The sequence below is a fragment of the Cynoglossus semilaevis genome, chromosome 17 (assembly GCF_000523025.1).
Source record: "Cynoglossus semilaevis isolate Cse_v1.0 chromosome 17, Cse_v1.0, whole genome shotgun sequence".
NCBI classification, from domain to species: Eukaryota; Metazoa; Chordata; class Actinopteri; order Pleuronectiformes; family Cynoglossidae; genus Cynoglossus; species Cynoglossus semilaevis.
In genome coordinates this window covers 2,352,395-2,377,514 of record NC_024323.1, presented here as the reverse complement: position 1 = coordinate 2,377,514, position 25,120 = coordinate 2,352,395, and the positions used below count along the sequence as shown (strand labels likewise).

General features: G+C 40.8%; 1 protein-coding gene across 1 annotated transcript in view; it reads right to left on the bottom strand.

Moving 5' to 3' along the window:
• Positions 1-1,567: 1,567 nt before the first annotated feature.
• Positions 1,568-25,120, bottom strand: part of srcin1a (SRC kinase signaling inhibitor 1a) — a 96,793-nt gene continuing 73,240 nt past the window's right edge. The window contains exons 12-22 of the mRNA XM_025064858.1: positions 24,442-24,587; positions 21,907-22,082; positions 20,606-20,736; positions 20,146-20,293; positions 19,233-19,536; positions 18,861-19,122; positions 15,732-15,871; positions 15,237-15,389; positions 13,260-14,087; positions 10,846-10,983; positions 1,568-3,265 (exon numbers count right to left, since the gene is read on the bottom strand). Of these exons, the coding sequence (XP_024920626.1) occupies positions 3,257-3,265; positions 10,846-10,983; positions 13,260-14,087; positions 15,237-15,389; positions 15,732-15,871; positions 18,861-19,122; positions 19,233-19,536; positions 20,146-20,293; positions 20,606-20,736; positions 21,907-22,082; positions 24,442-24,587 (2,435 nt within the window). The 3' untranslated portion in view covers positions 1,568-3,256. The remainder of the gene's footprint in view (positions 3,266-10,845; positions 10,984-13,259; positions 14,088-15,236; positions 15,390-15,731; positions 15,872-18,860; positions 19,123-19,232; positions 19,537-20,145; positions 20,294-20,605; positions 20,737-21,906; positions 22,083-24,441; positions 24,588-25,120) is intronic.

The window sequence follows — 25,120 nt, the reverse complement described above, 5'->3', positions numbered from 1 at the left end:
ACACAGTGTCCCCTCACATGGTCTGTCACTTTTTGTGTTTTTTGTCTCTTGTATTGAACCCTCTGTTAAAATCAACCTAAATGTAAAAAAAAAAATTAAATAATTAAAAAAATTATATTATTAATAATGAAAAAAATATTTTAAAAAATAGTTTTAATTTTGTGCGTAAAACAGGAAAATTAATTTAGGAATTTTTGTGTTTGTATTTGATTAATTATTCAAACTACCATGTGGAGGTGTACCACAGGGCACTGCATTCAGCCTCCTTTTCTTTTCCCTCTTCACACATGACTGTTCTCCCATTAATACCAACAACACACACCAGGAGTCTGGACCTCATGTTTCTTGAGGTCCATATCTACCAGGTTCAATATCATGTAGCCCCTAAATCCCAGGTCGGGGTCAGGAAGGTCATGTGATGTTGAACCTCCGATGTTAAACCAGTATAGAACTCCTTCAGGCTTCACTTTAACGACCAGATGAGTTTGTCTATTTCTTGTTTACAGTCTATGTTCACATGGTCTACCTGTGTAGATAACGTAGGCTGCAACCCAGCTTTAGTGTGGGACACATGTTATGACCGTATGTGCAGTTTAAATGATCAGGCCGAAGTGTGCTTTACATAAATGGACACCGAAGGTCTCGCGTTCATAACTGGTTTTAAGGTTAAACGTAGATGTTATAATAGGGTACGGGAATTTTTCTTTTTCTTTTTTCTCGTTTTGTTCTACATGAATACAGAAATCTTTGTGCTTAATTTATTCTTAATCAAACTCATTGTGTCTGAACTGTCTGAACTGAAGTGAAATGTGCTCCATTTATACTTTAGTATTTTCTGTTTGACCTGTTTAAGACTTTTATATGTTAACCGTAAAGACAGTACGAATTTGTTCTCGTTACATATTTGAAAATGTAGACGCCGAAAAATGAATAACAACAAAGCGTGTGTGGTTTCGAGTCTTTGAGAAGATTTTTGACGTCGGACGCATGATATGTATACTGAACTACTGCGTAACATCCTGATTGTCATCATTTACTAACTGGTGATCACACGTTTAAAATGTCCTCTATGTGGTAACATATATTTTGTACACATTCATTGCACGTTTCCCCCATCTGTTTGTGCAACTCTGCATTTCTCAGCTCTACGGTAAATAAAGATGGGCGCGGCAGGAGCGCCCACTGTGATGGTCTTTTGGGGATATAGTTTCATTTTATAGCTGTCATTTAAATAATCGTTTTAAATATACTATTGTGATTGGCAGGAAATATATATTTGTGATGTACATACTCTGGGATATCTCTGGTACAGCCCTACAACTCCGTATTTACAAACGGACGGGAAAATCTAGCACCATTCGAGAAACGTAAGAAATGTGTGATGTAAGAAAAGAAGCAAATCCTCTGTTCACGAAACACAACTTAACACCACAACTTCCTCCTCGATCCGCTTCGTTTTTTTGTTTTTTTTGTTTTTTTCTGAACACGTTCTTTTCTGTTGTGATGCCAGAGAACGAGAGTACGATATTATCCAGAACACAGACATCTACACGAAGTACTTTTGCATCCTATTTTCTATAATCGAAGTCCACAGTCTAAACATTGTTTATCTACTCCACTAGAGACCCACTGAGCGAGGGTGTCATCCATCCAACCAGCAGGTGGTGGGAGGGGGAGGTCCGCGTGTGCGCTTTGAAGCTGGCAGTATGACGGTGAAGGAGAAACATGAGAGGAATGGAGAAAGCAGGTCTGGGAGGAGGTGTCGGAGATGATTTGAAAGCCTGTTTACGTTTGATTATTCTTTCCATCGACCTGTGATGACTGTGGAAAACGACAGGACAAATCCGAAGGAATTCTCTTGACGTACCCGAAGTTGTCTCCTCTGCAGAATATAACGTTTTGCCACTCGTATCACAGCTGAGAAGATGAGCTAGCGCCGATGCTGACGGTGGGAGGACAGAGGAGCAGAGCTGTGGACGGGGCCAGTGGATTGGGACATTTTTAGGGCCGGTGATGGATGGCTTAATCGTGCTGCTGTTTGTGTAGGTAGCCTTTAGGTGGAGCAGGAGCACAGATGACGTTAGGTGGAAAAAAAATGTGGCTAAATCGACCTCCTCTTCATCACAGAGCTGCTGCGTATCACACCCTTGTTGTCCTTCCTTCCAGGTTTTAGAAATAGGCTTGACCATATGAGACCTCAAAAGACATGTAGTAGTTGCGGCGGACATGACTGAAACTGAATGTCCACCACAAAAATGAACCAGCAGCATGACCAGTCGGCTGATATCAGGAGCGCCCTCTTCTGGGGGACTGTCTCTCGACTTTGGGGCATTAAGCTTAGAACTTTTGTGGCCTTTCCTGTCAAAAAAGGTTATTGTTCTTTCTGTTAATGGACCTAGCGTAGAACAGGGAGATAAAGGACAGGGATAGACAAGATAAAACAAAAACGTCCTCCCCTTCACCCAGGACAGTTGTAGAAGTTGAAATTCTTTTTGTCTTCCGACTTGCTCTTATCGTACTTGTGCTTGATAGCCTCAGAGGAGAGGGTGACGGGACCTGAAGGGGGAGGTGTGGAGGTAAACACGGTCGCCGTAGGCGTGGTCGGAGAAAAAGAGGAGGACGAGGACAACTTGATACCGGGAGGGAGTGAGGAGAAGGCCTTCTGCTCCCGCAGTAGCTGGCGTTGCCGGAGGGTGGAGGAGAGGAGCAGGGCCTCGGCGGTCAGGCCGGAGGCAGACAGACTTGCAAGCAGCGCCTTGACTTTGTGGCGGGGATTCACCAGCGGTGGAGGACGCTCTCTAAGCCTAGGTTCACATGCTGCTAAAGAAGACGACACCTGGTTTGGGGAAATGCCTGGTTTGATCGAGTGGTCCGGCTCGGTGCTGCTGCTCCCGCAGGTGGCCTTCAGGAAGAGTGGGACACAGGAGACAGGAATTGGGAGGACATGATTGTGTTTTTAAAGAATCAGAGGGGAGATCGAGAAAAACAAAACAAACTAAAGGACTTCTCCTCCTCGGTGCTCTCTCCATCAGCTCCTTCCCTCAACGTTACGGCCAAACATGCCCACGTCTGCATGCTTGCGTTCACACTGACAAAAACACTCACAAACAAACAGAGGACTCAGAGATTTCAGACAAAATAATTCTGATTTGAAGGCAGCGGCTAAGGCTGATGGGAGAACACAGGACGCACCGCAGCCCGGGGAACGACGACTGGAAGGGAACTGAAGAGGCAGGACACGGAGAGAGGTCGCGGCTCACTGCTGCTGGGCCACGGGGGTTGCAGGATCACGCAGGGTGGAGGGTGGAGGGTGAAGGTGCGGGGAGGAGTGAGGAGTGGGAGGTGAGGACAGAGACAAAAGACAAACAAAAAGAAAAGAGTTATTCAAGGTTGATGTCAGCATGTGTGATCTGCATCTCCACATGACGTCTACCAAACCACTGGGAAACACGAGCGTCTCTTCCAGTAGATCTACAGCAGATGTGACCAGTTGTAGAAGAGACATTTTGACACAGGTTCAATGATTTTTCTTTTCACTTATTGCCCCATACAGAAGGACTGATGGCGTTTCTGTGGGTCGAGGACAAGACCAGATCTTGTGGGTCTTTTTGATCTGTTGACTGATCGTGGAAACCAAGTTAAACGAAACCCTTCTGTAACCACAACTAATCTACACCCAGTGAAACATGCATAAATATTATACCTGTCCTTTCATTCACCGCAGTGGATCAGCTACCTTTACGGCAGTGTTGCCCTTCAGATTTTTTTTTCCACAGTGGAGGTGACACTGATTTTTAATCATATTTTTTTTTTTAGTTTGGGGGGAGTGGGAAGGAGGAGTTATTTGACATATTTGACCTTCTCCTTTACTTCCTCCTCTAATCCTTCTGATTGGTGGCCTCCATCTTCTAAATTAGTCTGCTCCGTCTACACCATACGTGTCAAACTCAAGGCCCGGGGGCCAAATGCGGACCGCCAAGCCGTTTTGTGTGGCCCTAAGCATTTAGTAAAGTCCATGCAGCAGAGATTCTTAACCTAAGACATTTTTATATTCAATCAAATATAATCAATTGCAGAAACATCTATTACTGGCCACCTGTTACTACAGACCGGTATTTTAAAACATTACCAGATTATCTTTTGGTCAACTAGTACCACCTGTTACTACAGACCAGTATTTTAAAACATTACCAGATTATCTTTAAATAAAGAAAGTAAAGGGATATGACTGGATTTTCTTTAATTAGTAAAAATTTAAGTACTTTTTTTTACTGTGTCTGAGTAGCCCGGTACCAAATGACCTATGTACTGGTACTGGTCCGCGGACCAGGGGTTGGGAGACCTCTGATCTAGGTCCCCAAGGGGAACAATACATTAACTCCAACTCCCTAAACCGCTGAACCCACTTCCTGCCAGAACAAGGCTGTTTTTTTTTGTTTGGCAACATGAGACCAATGAAAGTCTTAAGATCCATCCTGGACTCCCGAGAAACACCAGGCATCTCTGCTTCAGTGCCTTCATGTAACGATGGAATGAGCCAGCAGGTGGCGCTATCCCAGCATGTCAACCACAAGTGCTCACAACGACGCAAACTACTGTTTGCCACTATTGTGACCAACTATTTGTGGCTCACATGCAGGGAATAGAACAGAACACAAGCACAACACACCAGAGAAGGTAGAGGAACAGGACCCACGGGGTTATTTAAGGTGCATCTTTCACGAGGAGCAACAGGAGGGAGGGTTTCGCTGCGACTGTGAAAGGGACAGTCGGAGAGGGATAGCAGGTGTGTGAGTCTGGACGGAGAGGTTTTCATTTGTTCAACCCCCACAGGGCAGGACAGTTCCTGGATCTGCTCTCCAATCAGGTCAACACATTCCGAAATACTGTGCTACCCAGAAGGCCACATTCACCACATTAATTAGCCTGTTTTACCACCAGAAGTTAAAAAAGGAAAAAAAAACAATTGGGACAATTAAATGGAATTTCATGGCATAAAAGTAAATGACGTTATAATGATCGCCCTGATCAGAGCCACAGTAATTGCAGAGAATTTGTGGTTTTAAACCGTCCAGAACGTTCATTTGAACGATCCTCTGTCTGTGAAGCTCTGTTAGGAGACAAAACAGACACAGGGGAACAGAGCGCCAGCTGAACTTCTTTGTTAATTGTAACGCCTCAAATTAACATTCAGTTTAATAATCACAGTCAAAGTAGTGGTGAGAAAAAAAAAGACAACAGAAAACACTTGGACATTTTTTTCCATTCCACTGATTAAGTCTGAATTTAAAAGGCCGTTTTAGAGATGCCTCTATGTAGCGTGGCCTAAATTCAAACAGGCTAACGGTGTTAATATTTATGCTGGGGTATTTCAATTAGCTACTTAAGCTAATTCAATGTATCGAAATCTAAATTTATTATCCTTTTTTATTGTTAAAAGTTACCATTGAAGGTTTAGTTCTTAGAAACTTACAACTATTTTTTATGTTGTCTTACTCATCTTTATCGATTTTTAAACCACTTTAAGCTAACTTTATACTAAATTAAAAATGTTTAGCATAAAAAAAACAAAAATAAAATCTCCAGCAAGTCATACAAAATGAGGGGCTGCATTTGGCCCCCTGGCCTTGAGTTTGACACATGTGGTATAGAATATGCTATAGTTATATGGTAGAGAACGATAATTTATTTTTAGCAATCTGACGCTAAAAAAAATATTCTTGCCTCTACTAAGACCTGGTAACTTTTGTTAAGGCAAATTATTTTAACTACTACATCCAGAAATCTGAAATGCTTTCTCTGACTGTGTAACAATTTCAAAACTTTTTTTTAAGACTCTTATCCAACCTGATTTTTCAAGCTTTTCTGCTTGGTGTTGAAAAGTGAGAGGTGTTTTTTTGCAGCTGTCACATTTCATCTGCATAAGGTAAAAAAACAAACAAACAACTGAGATAAGTAACTCTGCGAGTGCAATTAGTTTTTAAGGGGAAAAAAAGATCATCCAGCTGGCTTTTCCAACATGTTACCAAACACCAGCTGGCTTTCATGACGATCGATGCTGTTACTATGAGAACTGTGCCAGTAACAGCGATGCTAACTTCAACTGATAGATATTTTTAGAGCTGTGGGTGGGACGACAACCAAATGTGAGCTGCTCACATCTCAACAGGAAAGAAAACGACGGAAACAGACTAAAACACGAAACACGAGGACCTGGTAGGCGGGGTAGGCGTTAGGGATAGCACTACATCTAGGGTGTAAGGTTCAGGGAAGTTTTTAAAGAGAAGTCACTTTTACCTTTAGCTGATGGCTGAGTGGAGAGATCACCCATGATGGACGCTGATTTTCAGACAAAAAACATCAAGTAAATGTAGGCGCCATGGAGATAAGGGTTATATTACGACTCAAACAAGCACCGTCAGAATGGATGCTAAAGGTTCAATGGTGGCCAAGGTGGCTAACTCTTTCTGGTTAGTTTCAAGCTAAATGTCACTTACACCAGTCACTCAAAAGGAACCCGCCCCTAACTTTGGGAACCACCAAGCTGCTGTACTTTCTTTTGAAGTTGAGTTTAAAAACACATTAAAGAGAAAATATTTTACCCTCCATCTGTGAGCGAGGCTGTCAGGATCTGTGCTTCTCTGCTTTGGAGATTATTTTGAGGCTATTTTAAAAGTAACAGCTGTTCAAACCAAACCCAAATTAATTGGTTCTAAGAATCGTGACCTCCATGAATGTTGTCGTTTTTGAGCACCCGGCACAGGCATGATCAACAGACACTCGTGGACATCGATGCTGGTTTACAGTGGGTTATATGAGACAAATGGGCAATTTGCAAGGGGTCCAGAAAGTCCTATGGACAAACTTACCCCCCCCCCCCCCTTGCCTCTTTTCAATACCGTGTTTTAAGTACTTACACTTTTTTAAAGTTGAATCATTAAACCTATGCTTATTGCACTGAGAAACAGTCCCGGTCAAGCAGCTGTCCTCAGTGCAGCGTGTGTTTTCAGTCTAATAAATTCAAGTTCAATTGGTTCCTTTGTGTGTGTGTTTAATTACCATAGGGCTTTTTTTATTTCTTTGACATCATTACCGCAGCGAACACGAGATTAACTGTTTGAATCTGCTTCAGAGTCAGAGGGTGGCGATTTGTTAAAAGGCACGGAATAAAAACGCTCGTAAAAATTTTTATGTCGCCATGAAGCAACAGGCATTAGGAAATGTTGAAGTTTAATAATTCAATAATGAAAAAAAAAAGTCCTTCTTCGGATAAAAAATAAAATTCAGCGCTGTCGTGGCAAATCTATTTCACTTACAAACAATGCAAATAGACAAACATATATACATAAATATATGTTTTATATATATAATATTAATAATACATTTATTATCAGAAAGAGTAAGAACAAAGAGATGGAAAAAGGACTTTTTTTTCATTACACTTTCACTTTTATGAATCCAGACATTTTCTGACACTCTTGTCACACTTTGTCTACAGATTACTTCAGCGAGGGAATTATTCTCCGCCTGAAAATCGTCACCTTTTTTCCGACAGACCTCTTCACACCTCCACTATTTCATCTCTCGCAGTGACTGTCGGCACATACTTCAAAAAATGCTACAAATTACAGCTATTGACAAATTTATGCAGACAAACACCTGTGTGTCATCCTAAACAGCTGGTCGTTGACTTCTTATGCCATCAGTTAGCGCCGTGCCTTCACTTTTACACTGTTCAGTTTTTTTACTTTTTTTTTTTCAATCTGATGAGACAGAGTTAGAGAAAAGTTTGGTGCTAAAATGATGGAATCATACTATAGGGAAGCAAATTCGAGAAAACTGTGTTTTAGATAAATACTTTTATACAGAGTAAGGGTTTAAAAATGGAAGTTTTATGAATGTAAGAGCTGTTCTTATTTAATAAAAACTTTGGTTCCCCTAAAAACTACAAGTTGGAATGAGACAAAAGGGTTGGTTCCCGTAAAAACTACAAGTTGGAATGAGACAAAAATCTGAACCATATTGTGTTTTAGCATAGTTTCTCTAAAATCTTTTTAAAGACGCTCTCTAATGACTGACAAGACCCCAACATGTGTCAAAATAATAGCATTTTGACTGAGTAAGAAAATGGTTATTTTTCAAAATAAAATATTTTTTAACTGATAAAAAACAATTAATACATTATTTGAGTTTTCTCTCAGCAGCCCGGTGTCAATTAACATACAGCCCAATACCTGGTAGTTAGCACTTCTGACTTAGAATATACTAGAACAGTGGTTCTCAAACTGTGGTACGGGTACCACCAGTGGTACGTGGGAAAAATTCATATTTTCACATTTACATTTTCAACTGAATAAATCTGAAACATACGTATACACAATTAATACAACATTTAAACATAAACATCTCTCCTGTGTGGTGGAAGCTAATTAGCTAAGCTAAGGAAAGGCCTATGCTGCTATATTCTAATGTTGGTCATGTTTTCTCAGGTGGTACAGCGTATAAAAAGTTGGAGAACCACTGTACTAGAACTTTCTCCAGAAGTCGACGGCTAATTTTGTTTGACTAGAACGCACAAAAGTCTGACTTTAATCCCAAAACACAACAGCAGCGGTCTGTTTTTCGTCATCATGGCGCGCGGCTGGCTATTAGCGGTAGGATGCTAATGGTTTTGATAATGTATTTTTCATGATTTGCTGTATTTTTTTGTGGATAATGATTATAAATATTGGCTTCTTACATAAAGGAAGTGAACATGTGCTGACTTGTTCAAATACCACACTCTGGTTAAGACTGTTGGAGCGGAGTTCAGAAAGTAAAAGAAGCAAAGCTGCCGACAAAGAGGAGAACACGTTTAAGACTTAATGGAGGTGAAAGGCTCATGTCCTCTTCATCTCAAATGATCTCAGATTGCTACTAACTCAAAGGGCAATTATTCCGCAGCACTGCAGGGACTTGGTCCAATCTTCTCCCGGTCTGTAGTGACCAAGGCTTCATTATCTGTCCATCTCTCTCTCTCTCTCTCTCTCTCTCTCTCTGCCCAACGCATTTATTTCTCTATCTCCCAAGAATGAATTTCTGGGCAGTACGGAAGACTGGACGCACTTCACTGCTCTTGTTATTTTTCAAATTACAGTCACATTAAGATTTCTCTACCCTCTTTGTAAAGGCACGGTGCGGAAAATCTTCCTTTGGATTTACTGGACGGAAAAGCCTCAACGGTTCAATTCCCAGGCCTTCAGAGACCAATCTGAATTCCTTATGTCCAGTCATTTCAAGTCGGGCACCAGTGTATAAACCTTACCTTCCTATACACCCCACCCTATATATACTGTATATATGCAAATGCTAATGGAGATCCAAATTACCATTCAAATGAATGCAGGTTACTTTGCATGTGTCACCATGCGCCTTTGATATGACAGTTATGTCTTTTAAAGAACATTAACAAAATTAAGCAAACTGGAGGATGGAACCCAATGATGTAGTGATGAACTGTAGTCACAATGGAATTTTTACAAACCGAAAAATAATTTAGGATCAATAAATCAGTTATCAATAATATTTTTTTTTATTTCACGGTCTCGGAAAAATATGTCTTAAAGTCACATAGTGCCCTAGTGGTCATGACTCTAATAAAAAATAAGATACTTTGTTAAAACGTTGTATATTGAAGTAATGTTCCACCATACAAAGGGTTGGACCTCTAGGACTTGGTATTTGCATGCATTGTATATCAAAATTGCATATGTATTACAGCAACAGACACAGGCTGCCACAGGAGGCGCTATTAGGGTCATGTGGTTCCTCTGGGAATCGAACCCATGACTATATATATATATATATATATATATAAACATTATATATCATATAATGTTATGCTTAACATTATAACTGGTACTTTTGGAGCATTAACTTAAAAAAGTGGTACTTCTGACTAAAAGTACTTTACTGATTTTACTTCACAGTCCTTACTAATATCTCTGGTTCTATTAAGAACACTTTTGCTGTCGCTGCTAGGTCTTGGCTTTATCTGCTCTATCAGTCCCACCTCAAACGCTTTCATTAGTTGCGACGCATGAACACAGCAGTTCAAAGCCAGCAGTGACCAAAATGACCACTGAAATTTTAAAACTGCATTTAAATGTGAAAAGTATTCCTTGGTGTTCATTGGTTAGAGACTTAACATGATAATCACCTGTTAGCTGGTATAAATACGGCTAAAATTACACTAAAATCCCTGCAACCTACTGCAGTTAAAAAATAAACACACCTTTTCCCCTCTAATACTACTGCAGTCTGACATTTGCAGAGGTTAGTGGAGTCATGCAGCTGTGCTTTTTAGACCGTGATGCTAAATCCGGTGTGTCGGCTACAGCTGGATGGTATTACCTTCTGGAGCCCTGACCAGCCTGAAGAGATTTTCACGCACACTTTCATCTTATTTTGAGAAATCTAAAACTTTTGCTGGTCACCTCTATGACCATTTGTTACTATATGAAGAACAAGGTCATCAACTGCACGGGTGAAAAATGTTTTTAATACTGCTCCCCGGCCAAGGCACTCGCCTATTTGTCTTGATTTATAAAAGACACAGATCATTACCTCGCGTTGCCTGAACCTCAGTCTGAGGACACGGCGATATCCTGTGTCTGTTGATAATAATCTTAATTTGTATCATGTTCAATGCCCCCCATTATGCGCAGGGCTCCTTTAAATACACAACAATTTTACTGTGCCTGCGCTGAAACTGCCAAAATTCTCATTTAATCTCATGTGCTAAATGAAGCTAAATAATACTGACGATAATAATAATAATAATGATGATGATGGTGATGGTGATACCTGCTGCTGGCCCTGGAGCTTCATAAAGTCCTCTCGTCTGCCACCTTTAGTCTTCTCTGTGCTGTTCTGCTGCAGCTGCTTCAGCTTAGAGGTAGCTGAGGACTGGAGAACTTTACCGCTGCTCAAACTGTTTTGTCCCTGCAGTAACAGCGGAGGAGAAGAAGGGAATTAAAAACAGAGTGAAAAAAAAAACATTTTGACATTTCAAAAAGTATTTGCTCTCCATTTTATCAAGGAAAAAGAACACAGCGCTTTTAGTGTTTTACTACAAAAAAAAAAAAAACCCCACGTCAATACACACGGACTGCAGCTGGACTCTTTGGTAGATACTCCTTTGATACAGTATCCCGTCCTGATACTCCAACATTGTTTAAATTATATACATCTATTGCTTTAATATCAATATATGAATTAAAATGTTTAATTTATTAATACATTCATACCTTAATTCCACCAGCCATCCACTTATCATGGCTCTAATGCAGTTGGTGAACATTACGGTATTTGAACACACTGCTGGTAAACATTTTGTTTGACTAAAAACACACACATCTACCTGGTGTAACTTTTTGTTCCCGCAGTATACATAAAAAATGCTGTTAAATGTTGATTTACTCCACGTAGATTTATCTCGATTAATCATGATTAATTATAAGCATGATTAATCACAATTTACTATGATGAGCTACTTTGTCATAACAAGTAATCACATTAAAAAATCGAATTGCTTAATGACCGTGATAGAAGAAAAACATGTTTTCTTTGTTCATTTGTCTGGTTAAGTGATCAGTAAATTAACAAACTACTAATCGAGGCTTTATTTTAATCTAAAGTTACTGTGTTTATTATTGGTTTACAGCTAATACGACACTTAAGCTATGTACCAAGTCTGTGTCCTGCGACCAATGAGGTTTTTAAGTTTAACATTCAGCAGCTTGAAACTGAACTGGATGGTTGGGTTTAACAACTACAGACGATCTGATCGGCAGCAGGATTCACTCGAAGGAGACTTCACCGAAGGAGACTTTCCAGCTGACTTAACTCTGTCAACTCCATCTAATTCGCACAGAAACAAACAAACACACACGCGCAGTCAAATTTCCATCCAGCTGCGCACAAAGACATTAGCTGAAAGGAAAACAAATTAAAGTTTAACGACAGCCATCTCGTACGACTCCTCCCTCTCACTGCTGCTCCTCATCTTAATGTGACTCGACACTGACGCAGAGATGAACTGTACCTAAATCAAGGCCGACGCACTGTTCTTTATTGCCTTTACTGTGCTTGTTAAAAAACGACCGTAACGAGCCGTGGAATCACACCGCTTGTCAAGGTGAGCTTCGTGAGAACACAAGTTAATATTAGTCTGGAGTGGAAGTGGACACATGCGGTAAAAGTTTTGGAGTGATGAAACAGGCTGCAACTAACTCTCATGTGGAGCCCAGAGAATGGACTGCTGAGGTAAATCAGCGGAGCTGAGAGCCACCGTGATGGATGTAAACATCCACTGCTGCAGCTTTGAATAATCGGCAATGCACTCTTTGGGTTCCACACCTGAAGGTACACTCTGTGTACTGTGCAGTCAGGAGGTTTAGGGTTGTCAATAGATTTTTTTTCAAGTGTATTATGTTTGTGATTTAAGGTTGGGGATAAGATGTGGTAAGATTTAATAACACTGACAAACCACTAAGCTCTTCAAATCAATCAAATCTACCCAAAGAATATCTAAAAACTATATCTAAAAGTATCAATATGGCTGTAGCGATTAATAAATAGGCAAAAAATCACAAAAAAAACTGCATCATTTACAGCAAAAAAAAAAGTCAATACCCAGTATCAAATTTGCTGAATAATTAAATAAAGATAATGGACCATAAAAGTGATTTTAAAAACAATATTTAGGCGAGATCAAACCATAATCAAAGCAGTTCCGCAGCAGTCAAGCGGTTGATTTGTGCTATTTTTATGTATTTTTTATATATATTACATCATGATAGAACAGTGCACACAGTTCAAGAAGGAGAGAAGACGGAAAATGGAAAACACCCAGAGTGAAATAAGAAAAGTTAAGGAAAAAGAAACCGTCTTTGCATCCACTCTGCGGGACTTTTTATTTAAAGACAGCCTCGGGTCATGTTTACAGAGTGAGAAGCCACAAAGACAGATCAATGAAGAAGCAATTATCTACTGACTGAGCGCAGCAGGGACAGCGTCTTCAGCACCAATCACAGAGCAGACACAGGAGCAGGAGCAGGTCAGGTCTGCTGTCTTTCCCCTTTAGAAATATTTTCGATCAAAGACACAATCTGAAGTGAATTTAATCGGGGGAGCAGACATCAGAGGTTTGAAAAGGTCTGACAACCGCTCAGGGAGAAGAAGTGAAGAAAGAACAACAGCAGGTGTTTAGAATGAACCTGGACTGATGCAGCGCTCGCTGACGACGGTTTGGGCGGAACCGGAGGCTTCTTGGTGACAGACGCTGGACTGATGGGCGTCTGCGCTGGAGCATTGGTGTCGCCGTAGAGCTGCTCCACAGAATGGCCGCTGATCTCTATCAGGGTGTTCTCCAGCTCTCTAATGGTCTCCTCCAAGCTGTCCAGCCTCATGTAGGCACTGCGCCGCACATCCCCAGTCGATCTCCTCTGATTCCCCCTGTCCAAAGAGCCGCTGGGATCGGGAGGAATCGTCACAGTGTTGTTCTGAAGCCTCAGAACCACGTCCCCGGACTCCATTCCTCTTCTCAGAGCCTCCGCCAGACGGTTCTGCCTAACTGAATGAAGGGAGGACTTCACTCTCGAATTAAGAGTGGACAACAGTTGCCTGTACGCCTCTTTCAAACCTATTTTCTCCACAAAAAGCACAAGAAGAGGAAACTCTTCCAGTCGAACTTCACAGCCGTCTTTTGTCGATGCTGAGATGGTCAACGTCTTGAGATCTTTTCCAGAAAACTCTCTGAGCTTTCGGGCCTCAAAAAATGTCACGGCCCTCACCTCAGTCTCGGTCAACAGCAGGGCAAGTTCCTGCTTCAGATCCACATTTTCACTCTTTGGCTGAGAAAGGCCCCGACAGAAATCTATTTCATTAAAAGTTTGTCTAAGGCTGGGGTGATCCGTTCGATCCCGTGAGGGTCTCTTCTCTGCTGCGTTATTTGGTACATCCCTGACAGGGTCTTCTGAAGCAGAGAGTGAAACTGTGGAACAGGCTGTCAACACGATGTGTGGGACAGGAGACATGCAAGTTTCCTGTGAAGAAGGAAGCACTTTGATGTCATTTAAAGTCAAAAACGTGAAACACGACCAGTCTGAGTCGAATCACAGTTGAATGAACGAAGGAAAGGGTTATGATCACTGCTAAACGGTCCATCCTGGAGTAACTAAAGGACTAATAAACCTTTTTTTTATCATTATAGTCTGAACACTGCTATTTTGAAGAAACAATAACGTTCTGTAACGGTGGCTAGAGCTATCACAAGAGACACTTGTAAAGAGTTTTATAACCAGGGCTGCAAGTAGAATCATTTTCATCAATGATTTTCTGATAAATAAAAGATTGGTCAGTTGATCAATCAACAAAGACGTCCAGTGTACTGATGACCAGGGGACCTGTCTTCACTCGTCAAATCTCTATAACGACTCAGCGATTACAATATCGATTGTGGAATAAGTTAGCACTCACTTAACAGACAACTCGGCCTCACTGTAAACTCTATGGATTAGACTGATACTGATGTGATGTATTTTTTTAGGGCACAAACAGACTAGATTCAGTGGTGACATCTTCTGCATTCATGTGTCGTGGTGGAGAAAGTGTGGAGTGTGAGTGGAGGTTTTTCGAGGCTGAAAAATAACAAACAGACATAACACTCAGTGTGATCAGTGTTACCACAGTGACCAGTCTGAGTGGAGCTCTCACACAAAACCGAGAATGGGGTAAAGGGAATGTTCAAAAATTGTTACCATAGAACAAGCACAACGTGATTTTAGGATCCAAACCAGTTGCTGCTGAGCCACAGTTTTATCACAATTGCGACAGGGCATCTCAAACAGAGTCCAAGTAGTGTTCGGTGCATCTGCCTGACTGTGATCTGTGAGCCCTGACTGATGATGTGTGTGAATAAGCAGTATGTGATCTCTGGGTTCGCCCACTGCCACAGGCAGGGGCAACAGAAGGCACCTGCTGCTGGAACATGTGGCAGTGAGCAAAACTGTGCGCACACATGGTTTGGTGCAGAGAAAGCCAGGGGCAGACTCGTGCGCACACATGGTTTGGATTGGTGCAGAGAAAGCCAGGGGCAGACTGGGAGTCGATTAAACATGAACAAGAAAATAATCCGATTTTCAAACTCATTCACTTCCGGGCTGTTGGAAATTATTTAACATGAGTTAATTCACCTCCGATTCGGCGGCTTTTTTCTCCTCCTCCCCGTCTTGCCTGTCTCCGGTAGCCAGTGTTGGGGGTGTGGAAGCAGGACGAGGGTTTTCAGACACGGCCCTTCTCAGTTTTACATGTGGCTTCTGGACATCAGTCTCTTCAGACTCAGACTTCTACAATAGTAAATACACCAAGGGGTTTCATACGGGTCAGAAATGTGGGCGACAAAAATCAAACGAACAAGAATATCTCTCCTGCTTCTTGTGACTCCTTTATTGTCATTTTAAATCAGATGAGAGCCAGTAAATGTATGTGGTCCGTGTGAAATTGTTGCGGTGTTAAAAGGGTAGATTACATTTCTTTAAAAAGTCGCGTTGCGGTGTTAAAAGCTGCTGTAGGGTAGATTACATTTCTTTAAAAAGTCTTCAGTCGGCACCGTCTTTGTTAAATCAACATATGAAATAATTTCATAATAATGCAATCTCTGCCTGAAAACTTATACAAACGTATCTTACCTTAACACTTTTTCCAGGAATCAGTGGCTCACCACTGCGTGAGGTCAGGCCTGGAGAAGAAGGAAAGCTCCGTCGAGGAGGCGGAGGTGGAGGAGACTTTGAGGGCTTTTCTGTGCGATATCGAGGCACTGTTAGCTCATCTGCAATAAAAAAGATAATTAAAATAAACAAAAAAGCTCCTCAAGTTACATCGACATAATCGGAAAAACAACTATCTCACTGTAAACAATCGTTAAATCAGTCCAAATGTAGGTAGTTGTTGAATTTTCTTGATATCAACCTCTTATATATTATTATATAATTGTTGAATGTATTTATTTTTACTTATTAATTTATTATAAATTATTAATTTGTATTTTTTATTTTGTATTCAATCCTGATGCAATGTATTTCTATTCTACAGTAGATGCCCTTATTTTTATATCAATAAGTAATGCACCTTATTTCAATAGATATTTATTTGAAATGATTAGATCAAATCAAACAGTTGTTAATAGTTTTACATTTAAAAAATATCCTTATTTAAAGAGTCAAAACTGTTTCTGGTTTTGTTTATAGTATTGGTGTCAGTTATTGGTTATTTGCACAGGTGTTTGGGAAACAGAAAGTTATTGCTTGTCAATAGTTTTTGGGTTTTTTTTTTCAAAAGAAGTATTGTGCATCCCTGTAAAGTAAAAAAAAAAGCATAAACAAAAGTTTTAGCGGTATCAGATCCTTAAAAAATGTTAAAATATGTCAAAAGCTTATTTGCCTTATAAATTATACTATATTTTTTTTAAAGGTTTTCCGTTTTTAAGCGTTCCACAGAAGCACTTGCCTGAGCCTCGTCTGGATCCTCCTTCCTTCCCAGAGAGCTTGTGAGAAGGTTTGTTAGCTCGGTGCTCTGGAGTTGTCGTTAAACCCGGATTCTGAGAGGAGGATGTTGTGACAGAGGCCGGCTTTATCTGCTTTGCAGCAAAGTCTAGGTCTGGAATAGCCTTCATTAACTCAGCCTGAGTCTCCTCCAGCAGACGGTTGATGTCCTGAGCGCTGTACTGAGTCAGACTGGCTCGTTTCTCCTCCCAGTCTCGCTCTGCAGCCTGTGGAGCCAGGAGCTTGATGTAAACACTCTACACCTGGGTGAAACCCTGTTATGATTGTATACACTAATTACATCCATTAACTGTTGGGAGGTAAAAATGGTACCCACCAGCCGGACCTCCACGGACAGAGCTTTGTCGGCAGCGCGGCGCTCCAGCTCCTCCAGGGCTTTGCCCTTGTGTGGAACAGGTGGGTAATTGTCTTTGTGAGGACCGGATGGGTTAGCATGGCCTTGACTGAGGCTGGAGTGAGGGCTCCAGTTGGACAGACTGTTGCCTCCACCAAGGTCATTGATGGTGAGTGATGTGCTGGTGGGAATGTCGAAGTCGGAATACTTCCGTAGGTCGTCGTTGTGCTTCAGTGAGGAACTGTTGAAGTCTTCCTGCTTCCTCCAAACGCCATCATTTGCTTGTCTGACAAGTAATATGGGATAATTAACTTTACACAAGTAATTATGAAGTGACAGGTGACAAATGATGAAAACATCGAGTGGAACAGACGTTTGCTTTGCTAAAACGACAGAAAAGTAAAAACATACGAGAGTTTAAACGTGTATTTCGGAATCATCACATCATAAAAATTACTTCTTTCTCATTCTCTCACTTAGACAAAACTGCAACAAAACCTCTAGTAAATTTCACTGCTATTGATATTTTTTATTATTAAGGGCTTAGTGGAACAAATCCTTTCAGTTAATGTTCACAGGTTGCAACATTGTAGCCTCTAGGGACAAATAATATTGTCTTAAAAGTGAACATTCGTGCTTAAATTTGTGCTTTTTTTAACAAGGCTTGTAAATGAAAAGCAGGTTTTGATGAACTGTCAGCCTCACATGGAGCAGGTCCAAGTTACCCTCAGAGAGTAGATGGAGCCAGCGCCAGTGGCCTGATGCCAAACTGGACAAGTGTTTCCTCTCTCTCCGCGAGCCCGCAGACAGTGAGAGTGAAACTCGATTACTTCGTCCTCGCTGCTGAATAAGGACGTGGCACCATTTGTACTGTATTTTTGGAGCAGGTACGTACTTCCGCATGGTGGCGAGGGTGTCAGTTATGGACTTGCAGCGCTTTAGCAGGGCGTCCAGTCTGTGCGGCTCCTCTTTCAGGAACTTGACGGCCTCCACTTCTACCCTGAGCACCACCCGCATTTTACTCTGCAGGCCTGGGAACTGATCTGCAGGAGAAAGCGTGTAAGTTAGCCCAAACAAATCAATTCTATCTGTCACTGTCAATGTAAAAACTCCTAATGTAATCAGACAAACGTTTTTGGAGCTACTATGAATGGCCAGGGGAGTTCATTAAGACCGAGCGAACTGAGCAATCGGAGCCTTCATGATTAAAAGTTTGACAGACCAGCTGTGGCTGACTAAAAGACAATCAGTGCCTTGGTGACTAATTAGTGCTTTATAAATTGTCTGCCAGAGTTAACTTTTTTTTCCGTTCTCCTCCCGGTGCATAGACTGTGAAATGTGCCGGAGTGACTCACTTTTCAGTTCGGTGAGTGTTTCTCCCAGTTTTCTCAGCACGCTGGCCTTCTCCTCCAACTCCTGCACTGTCACCAGCTTGTGGTTGACAGACGACTCCTTCTGGATTTCCTCCACTGAATGATTAGATCAAATCAAACAGTTGTTAATAGTTTTACATTTAAAAAATATCCTTATTTAAAGAGTCAAAACTGTTTCTGGTTTTGTTTATAGTATTGGTGTCAGTTATTGGTTATTTGCACAGGTGTTTGGGAAACAGAAAGTTATTGCTTGTCAATAGTTTTTGGGGGTTTTTTTCAAAAAAAAGTATTGTGCATCTCTGTAAAGTAAAAAAAAGCATAAACAATCTAAAGTTTTAGTGGTATCAGATCCTTAAAAAATGTTCAAATATGTCAAAAGCTTATTTGCCTTATTCCCTGTAAAGTAAAAAAAAAAGCATAAACAAAAGTTTTAGCGGTATCAGATCCTTAAAAAATGTTAAAATATGTCAAAAGCTTATTTGCCTTATAAATTATACTATATTTTTTTTAAAGGTTTTCCGTTTTTAAGCGTTCCACAGAAGCACTTGCCTGAGCCTCGTCTGGATCCTCCTTCCTTCCCAGAGAGCTTGTGAGAAGGTTTGTTAGCTCGGTGCTCTGGAGTTGTCGTTAAACCCGGATTCTGAGAGGAGGATGTTGTGACAGAGGCCGGCTTTATCTGCTTTGCAGCAAAGTCTAGGTCTGGAATAGCCTTCATTAACTCAGCCTGAGTCTCCTCCAGCAGACGGTTGATGTCCTGAGCGCTGTACTGAGTCAGACTGGCTCGTTTCTCCTCCCAGTCTCGCTCTGCAGCCTGTGGAGCCAGGAGCTTGATGTAAACACTCTACACCTGGGTGAAACCCTGTTATGATTGTATACACTAATTACATCCATTAACTGTTGGGAGGTAAAAATGGTACCCACCAGCCGGACCTCCACGGACAGAGCTTTGTCGGCAGCGCGGCGCTCCAGCTCCTCCAGGGCTTTGCCCTTGTGTGGAACAGGTGGGTAATTGTCTTTGTGAGGACCGGATGGGTTAGCATGGCCTTGACTGAGGCTGGAGTGAGGGCTCCAGTTGGACAGACTGTTGCCTCCACCAAGGTCATTGATGGTGAGTGATGTGCTGGTGGGAATGTCGAAGTCGGAATACTTCCGTAGGTCGTCGTTGTGCTTCAGTGAGGAACTGTTGAAGTCTTCCTGCTTCCTCCAAACGCCATCATTTGCTTGTCTGACAAGTAATATGGGATAATTAACTTTACACAAGTAATTATGAAGTGACAGGTGACAAATGATGAAAACATCGAGTGGAACAGACGTTTGCTTTGCTAAAACGACAGAAAAGTAAAAACATACGAGAGTTTAAACGTGTATTTCGGAATCATCACATCATAAAAATTACTTCTTTCTCATTCTCTCACTTAGACAAAACTGCAACAAAACCTCTAGTAAATTTCACTGCTATTGATATTTTTTATTATTAAGGGCTTAGTGGAACAAATCCTTTCAGTTAATGTTCACAGGTTGCAACATTGTAGCCTCTAGGGACAAATAATATTGTCTTAAAAGTGAACATTCGTGCTTAAATTTGTGCTTTTTTTAACAAGGCTTGTAAATGAAAAGCAGGTTTTGATGAACTGTCAGCCTCACATGGAGCAGGTCCAAGTTACCCTCAGAGAGTAGATGGAGCCAGCGCCAGTGGCCTGATGCCAAACTGGACAAGTGTTTCCTCTCTCTCCGCGAGCCCGCAGACAGTGAGAGTGAAACTCGATTACTTCGTCCTCGCTGCTGAATAAGGACGTGGCACCATTTGTACTGTATTTTTGGAGCAGGTACGTACTTCCGCATGGTGGCGAGGGTGTCAGTTATGGACTTGCAGCGCTTTAGCAGGGCGTCCAGTCTGTGCGGCTCCTCTTTCAGGAACTTGACGGCCTCCACTTCTACCCTGAGCACCACCCGCATTTTACTCTGCAGGCCTGGGAACTGATCTGCAGGAGAAAGCGTGTAAGTTAGCCCAAACAAATCAATTCTATCTGTCACTGTCAATGTAAAAACTCCTAATGTAATCAGACAAACGTTTTTGGAGCTACTATGAATGGCCAGGGGAGTTCATTAAGACCGAGCGAACTGAGCAATCGGAGCCTTCATGATTAAAAGTTTGACAGACCAGCTGTGGCTGACTAAAAGACAATCAGTGCCTTGGTGACTAATTAGTGCTTTATAAATTGTCTGCCAGAGTTAACTTTTTTTTCCGTTCTCCTCCCGGTGCATAGACTGTGAAATGTGCCGGAGTGACTCACTTTTCAGTTCGGTGAGTGTTTCTCCCAGTTTTCTCAGCACGCTGGCCTTCTCCTCCAACTCCTGCACTGTCACCAGCTTGTGGTTGACAGACGACTCCTTCTGGATTTCCTCCACTGACTTCTCCAGGTCACTGAGATGGAACAGAGAAGAAGGGTGAGCACCAGGGACTCTGCTACCTCTGCTACCTCTGCTACCGTGGAAATTACTAGCATCGATCTAAAAACAAATTCTGTATTTAGTGTTTTTAAAAAAAAATAACACCTGCAAATATGGTGGTTTTTTCTGCAGGTACGTTAACATATCTTGATATAATAATTTATTTTTGAAATGTGTGGATTTCATTCATTTTGGCAAAACTTGTCCAGCGAGAATGGGTTACGTTAAATGTATCAAAAGAACTAGCTTAAGTTAGCGCTTTCTTTCTAGCCTAATATTAGCCAAAATGAACTTAACATGTAAATATGAATAAATGAACTAAAATATATTAATATATGAACTAAACAGGTGATATACAGTATTAGTTATAGTCAATGAAAAAATAAAACTACGATAGCAATTCACTAACTAAAAGTTGCTTTGAAAAACAACAGAAAATGAGCCAAAAGTCATTAATTCTATCCACAGTAAATCCAAAGGTGAAGATATATACAATTAAATGAAGTTAGCCCTGGAATAGCGATAGCTGGCTAACAATAGCTAATAATTAGCCACAAGCTTGTTGATCGGTAGCTCATCAGAAGTAAATCAATTACAAATTACAATACAAATGAACATAAATTGGTAGAAATTGGCTTAATTAAGAAGACAAAAACATAAAACTCCATAACATAAATATAGTCAACAATTCTTTTTTTTAAAGACCAAAACTTTTATAATAAAGCTTCCGTAGTACTGCTATTGTGTTGACTGGTGGCACAATAGCAGTAATAGCAGTAAAACAAGAGACTAGAGAGTCTCAGGCCATGGTTCAAGTTCATCATCTGAAATTAAGCGTGAGCAGCCCTTTCTGATGCGCACAGATCCAGGAATTATTACTCAGTAAGACATTTCCAAATGTGAAGTGATTATGGAATCCCCCCGGTGACTGGATGATCTTGTTCCACGGCCACTTCAATTGGCTGCTGGACCTTTTTTCTTAATGAGAATCTTGCTCTGTGCTGGAGTTAATTACACTTCTACTTATTACTGGGTCACTCTGTAATCCGCCCCTACGTATGAACTGCATAAGTTAGAAATATCGTATCAGAACTCCAATATCACTGTCGAGAAACACGTCCGACTTCTTTATACTTGGACTTACTGAAGCTGCTGGATGATGAGCTCCTCCTCGTTCAGGTACTTGAGCCTCTCCTCCTCAACTAGGAGGCGCTGTCTCTGCAGAGGGTCCTCCTGCTTCCTCAGAGCCTCCGCAACGCGTACATTTAGCTCCGCCTCCGTCCGCTTCAACAGACCCCTCACCGAGTCCTGGTTATCCATCTGCATGTGTGTAAAGTTTGAAAACAATTTTACAATTTTAACAGGCGACATTTATCGACTCATTTTGGCAGTCGTCACCAATTGGAAGGAACTGGAATTTTTTTTTCAATCTTCCAATCTTTCAATCATTTTTACAATTCCACATATTATTTTTCCTTTACTTAAGGTTTAAAAGTACCATGTGTTGCCCCTAATCAGTTTTACAATTCCACATATTCTTTTTCCTTTACTTAAGGTTTAAAAGTAATTTCATTTTTTTCTTATTTATCGATGAAAAAGAAAGAGAATTTATATTTATTTAATTTAAAAACCAAACTTGAAAAAAAATTTATTTAATTTAAAAACCAAACTTGAAGAAGTGTTAAAATTGTGTTTGTTTATCCCATCTAATCCCATCTTATCCCATCTAATCGTGAAGCTCCCAGAGATTCCCACATCCTGACACAAATAATCCAATCGTGAAGCTCCCAGAGATTCCCACACCTGCTCAAGTTAAGTCAAGATTCACAAATTACATTCACAATTTTGAATAAAGATTAAAATTAAAATTAATGGAGGAAAAGGTTTAGCGAAAAACATCAGCTTCACTCAATAGCAGATCAGCTACTTGGAATTTGTGTTGACGTTTGAGTCGTTTTTATCATGTAAAGTTGGTTCCCTTTGAAAATAATTTCTATTCGGTCAGTGTTTGTGCTGAGTTTAAGAAATTACCTAAATTTGGGACCAGGGTTTTAGTCTGCCATGCTGAGGGTAAACCTGCGTGGCACCAATCTCAGTTAGTGCTAGAAAAGCTACTACTACTTTCACAACCGGTTGTTGTTGTTGTTGCTGGTTTGGTAAATGTATTAAAACTCCATCACCGCACTCTCTGTGTGCTTTTACAGTTCTGCTGTCTGATATTTGAGACACATAAACGCTCGCTAGCGCTGTTGTTTAAGAACAGCACAGGCTCCAAGACTGTCACGTGAACAGTGAGCGCCGAGCTGACTCGGCTCTCAGTGTTGTGAGCGTGTTAGTATTCAGAACTGCTGTATGTAATACAACCTCCTGAGATGAAAGCACCCAGTAGGCAAGACCAATCAATTATTGATCAGCCTTATGTTCCAGGAAGTGTAGCAAGGCAACAACATTGCTAATATTTTTATGAAGTTTCATTGGAAAAACAACAATTAAGCAAGTTGTTCTTATTAGCTTTTAGGAGTTATTTTAGCTTATGTTTTTTTAGGCTACTATGAGTTATCTTTTGGAAAAAATGTAGTTATGTGAATGTTAGCTAGTTTGGCTAAATTAAAATAGCTCTGTTTGGTCATTTAACTTGTGTTAGCCGCTTGTAGCATTGTTCTTATTATTAATAGTAATATTTGTACTTTTTGAAGCTTTTGTTTACACAGTGAGTCTGTCTCACCTGCAACTATGTATAATTAATGACTGCCATCTAACATTTATCGCACTGGCCAACAAATTGGTCCAGATGCAGAGGTCACGGATGGATAAGCAGGCGGCCACGACGGAGTAATGTCAGAGTAGAGCTGCATTTTGGCTGTTTGGTTCTCTCCATTTCCCTGCATCGCCGCTCAAGCAGCTCTTGTGACTGCTTTGATACAAGAAACAAAGGCGACGTGCGACGATCATCTGTCACTGCCATTTTCTCTTGCTATTTTCTCTGCCCCTGAGAGTTGTTGAAACCACTGCTTTTCCTCCGACAGCATTTAACTCGGCGTCTGCTCCTGACTGCTTCTGGGGTTACCATGGAAACTCTTGCATCAGGGCATAAATGGAATAAATAAAGGCCCCATCTCCACATTTTCTTTAACCATTTGTCTTCTGCTGCAGCCAACGTGACTTCCAGTGATGTAATGTTCAATGATTATGCGTTATCTCTTGCACGGTTAGGTACAGACGCATGGTGAACATGGGCAACTTTAAAAGCAATTGCATGAAATGTGCTGTAATACTAGGCAGTACTGCATGTACCTGCAGTAAAAGATTCACTATGGAAACAGTCGCTCTGAGAGATTTTCTGGTCACAGAATTATAACTTTTTTTCAAACTAATATAAAATGTAAGTAGAGTCAATGCCTGAAATTCAATGTGTCATAAAAAACTGAAATGTTAGAAATAATTCTTTTACAGAAGGTCGACTGTTGTCCATTTCGATCGTCAGGGAAATAGATGATATTATTTGAAGGTGATGAAATTATTGTGTTGTACATTTTCAACTTTCAAATCTATCTAAGTGTCAAATTTTTGAGCTTGACAGATTTGTTTATGTGGCTGGATTTTTTTCCCTTTTTATATATATATATACATATATATATATATATATATATGGAACATACCTGTATATATAGGAACATACCTGCATTTTACGCAGTTGGGTCAGCTGTTTTCGCAAGCTGGTTGCGTTGTGCTGCAGGCCTTGAAGGTGTAGCTGCATCTGTAAGCGGCTGATGCTGTTAGAAGGTGGTGGGGGCATCAAAGCCAGAGGTGCCGATGGCGTGTTAGCTGCCGATTACAGAGTAGGACAAGGTGAGTGACCAGAAGGTCGTAGGGAAACAAAGAGGTCAGTTCGCAGGGTTTGGTTTGAAGGCAGCCTGGATGACATACGGCACATTTATAAAGGACAGTGAGTCAGAGAAGAATTTAAAACAACTGCAGATTCATATGTTTAAGCTAATGTAAGGTTGTAAGGTGGAGTTAGGTCCAATTAGTTTTTAGGTCCAATTTTTCAATGACAAATTGACTTCTTAAAATATCGGTTTGGCAAACGTTTAGCAGTAGCTTGACTCTATTTATTAGCTCATGTTTAGATATTATTAGGCTAGCTTGTAGCTATGTTCTTAGCTAACATTGTGAATTATATTTTATGTTTTGTTTTTGTTTTTTTTAATCCAGCTTCTAGGTCTCCCTGGGCTTACAACTGCAGTTTTACTTTGTATAATTACGAATTTAGCTACGTTCTTAGCTAGCATTTTGTTTCGCACATGCATTTTTGTTCTCTTTTTTCTCTCCACAGATGATCTTTAACACTGGTTTGA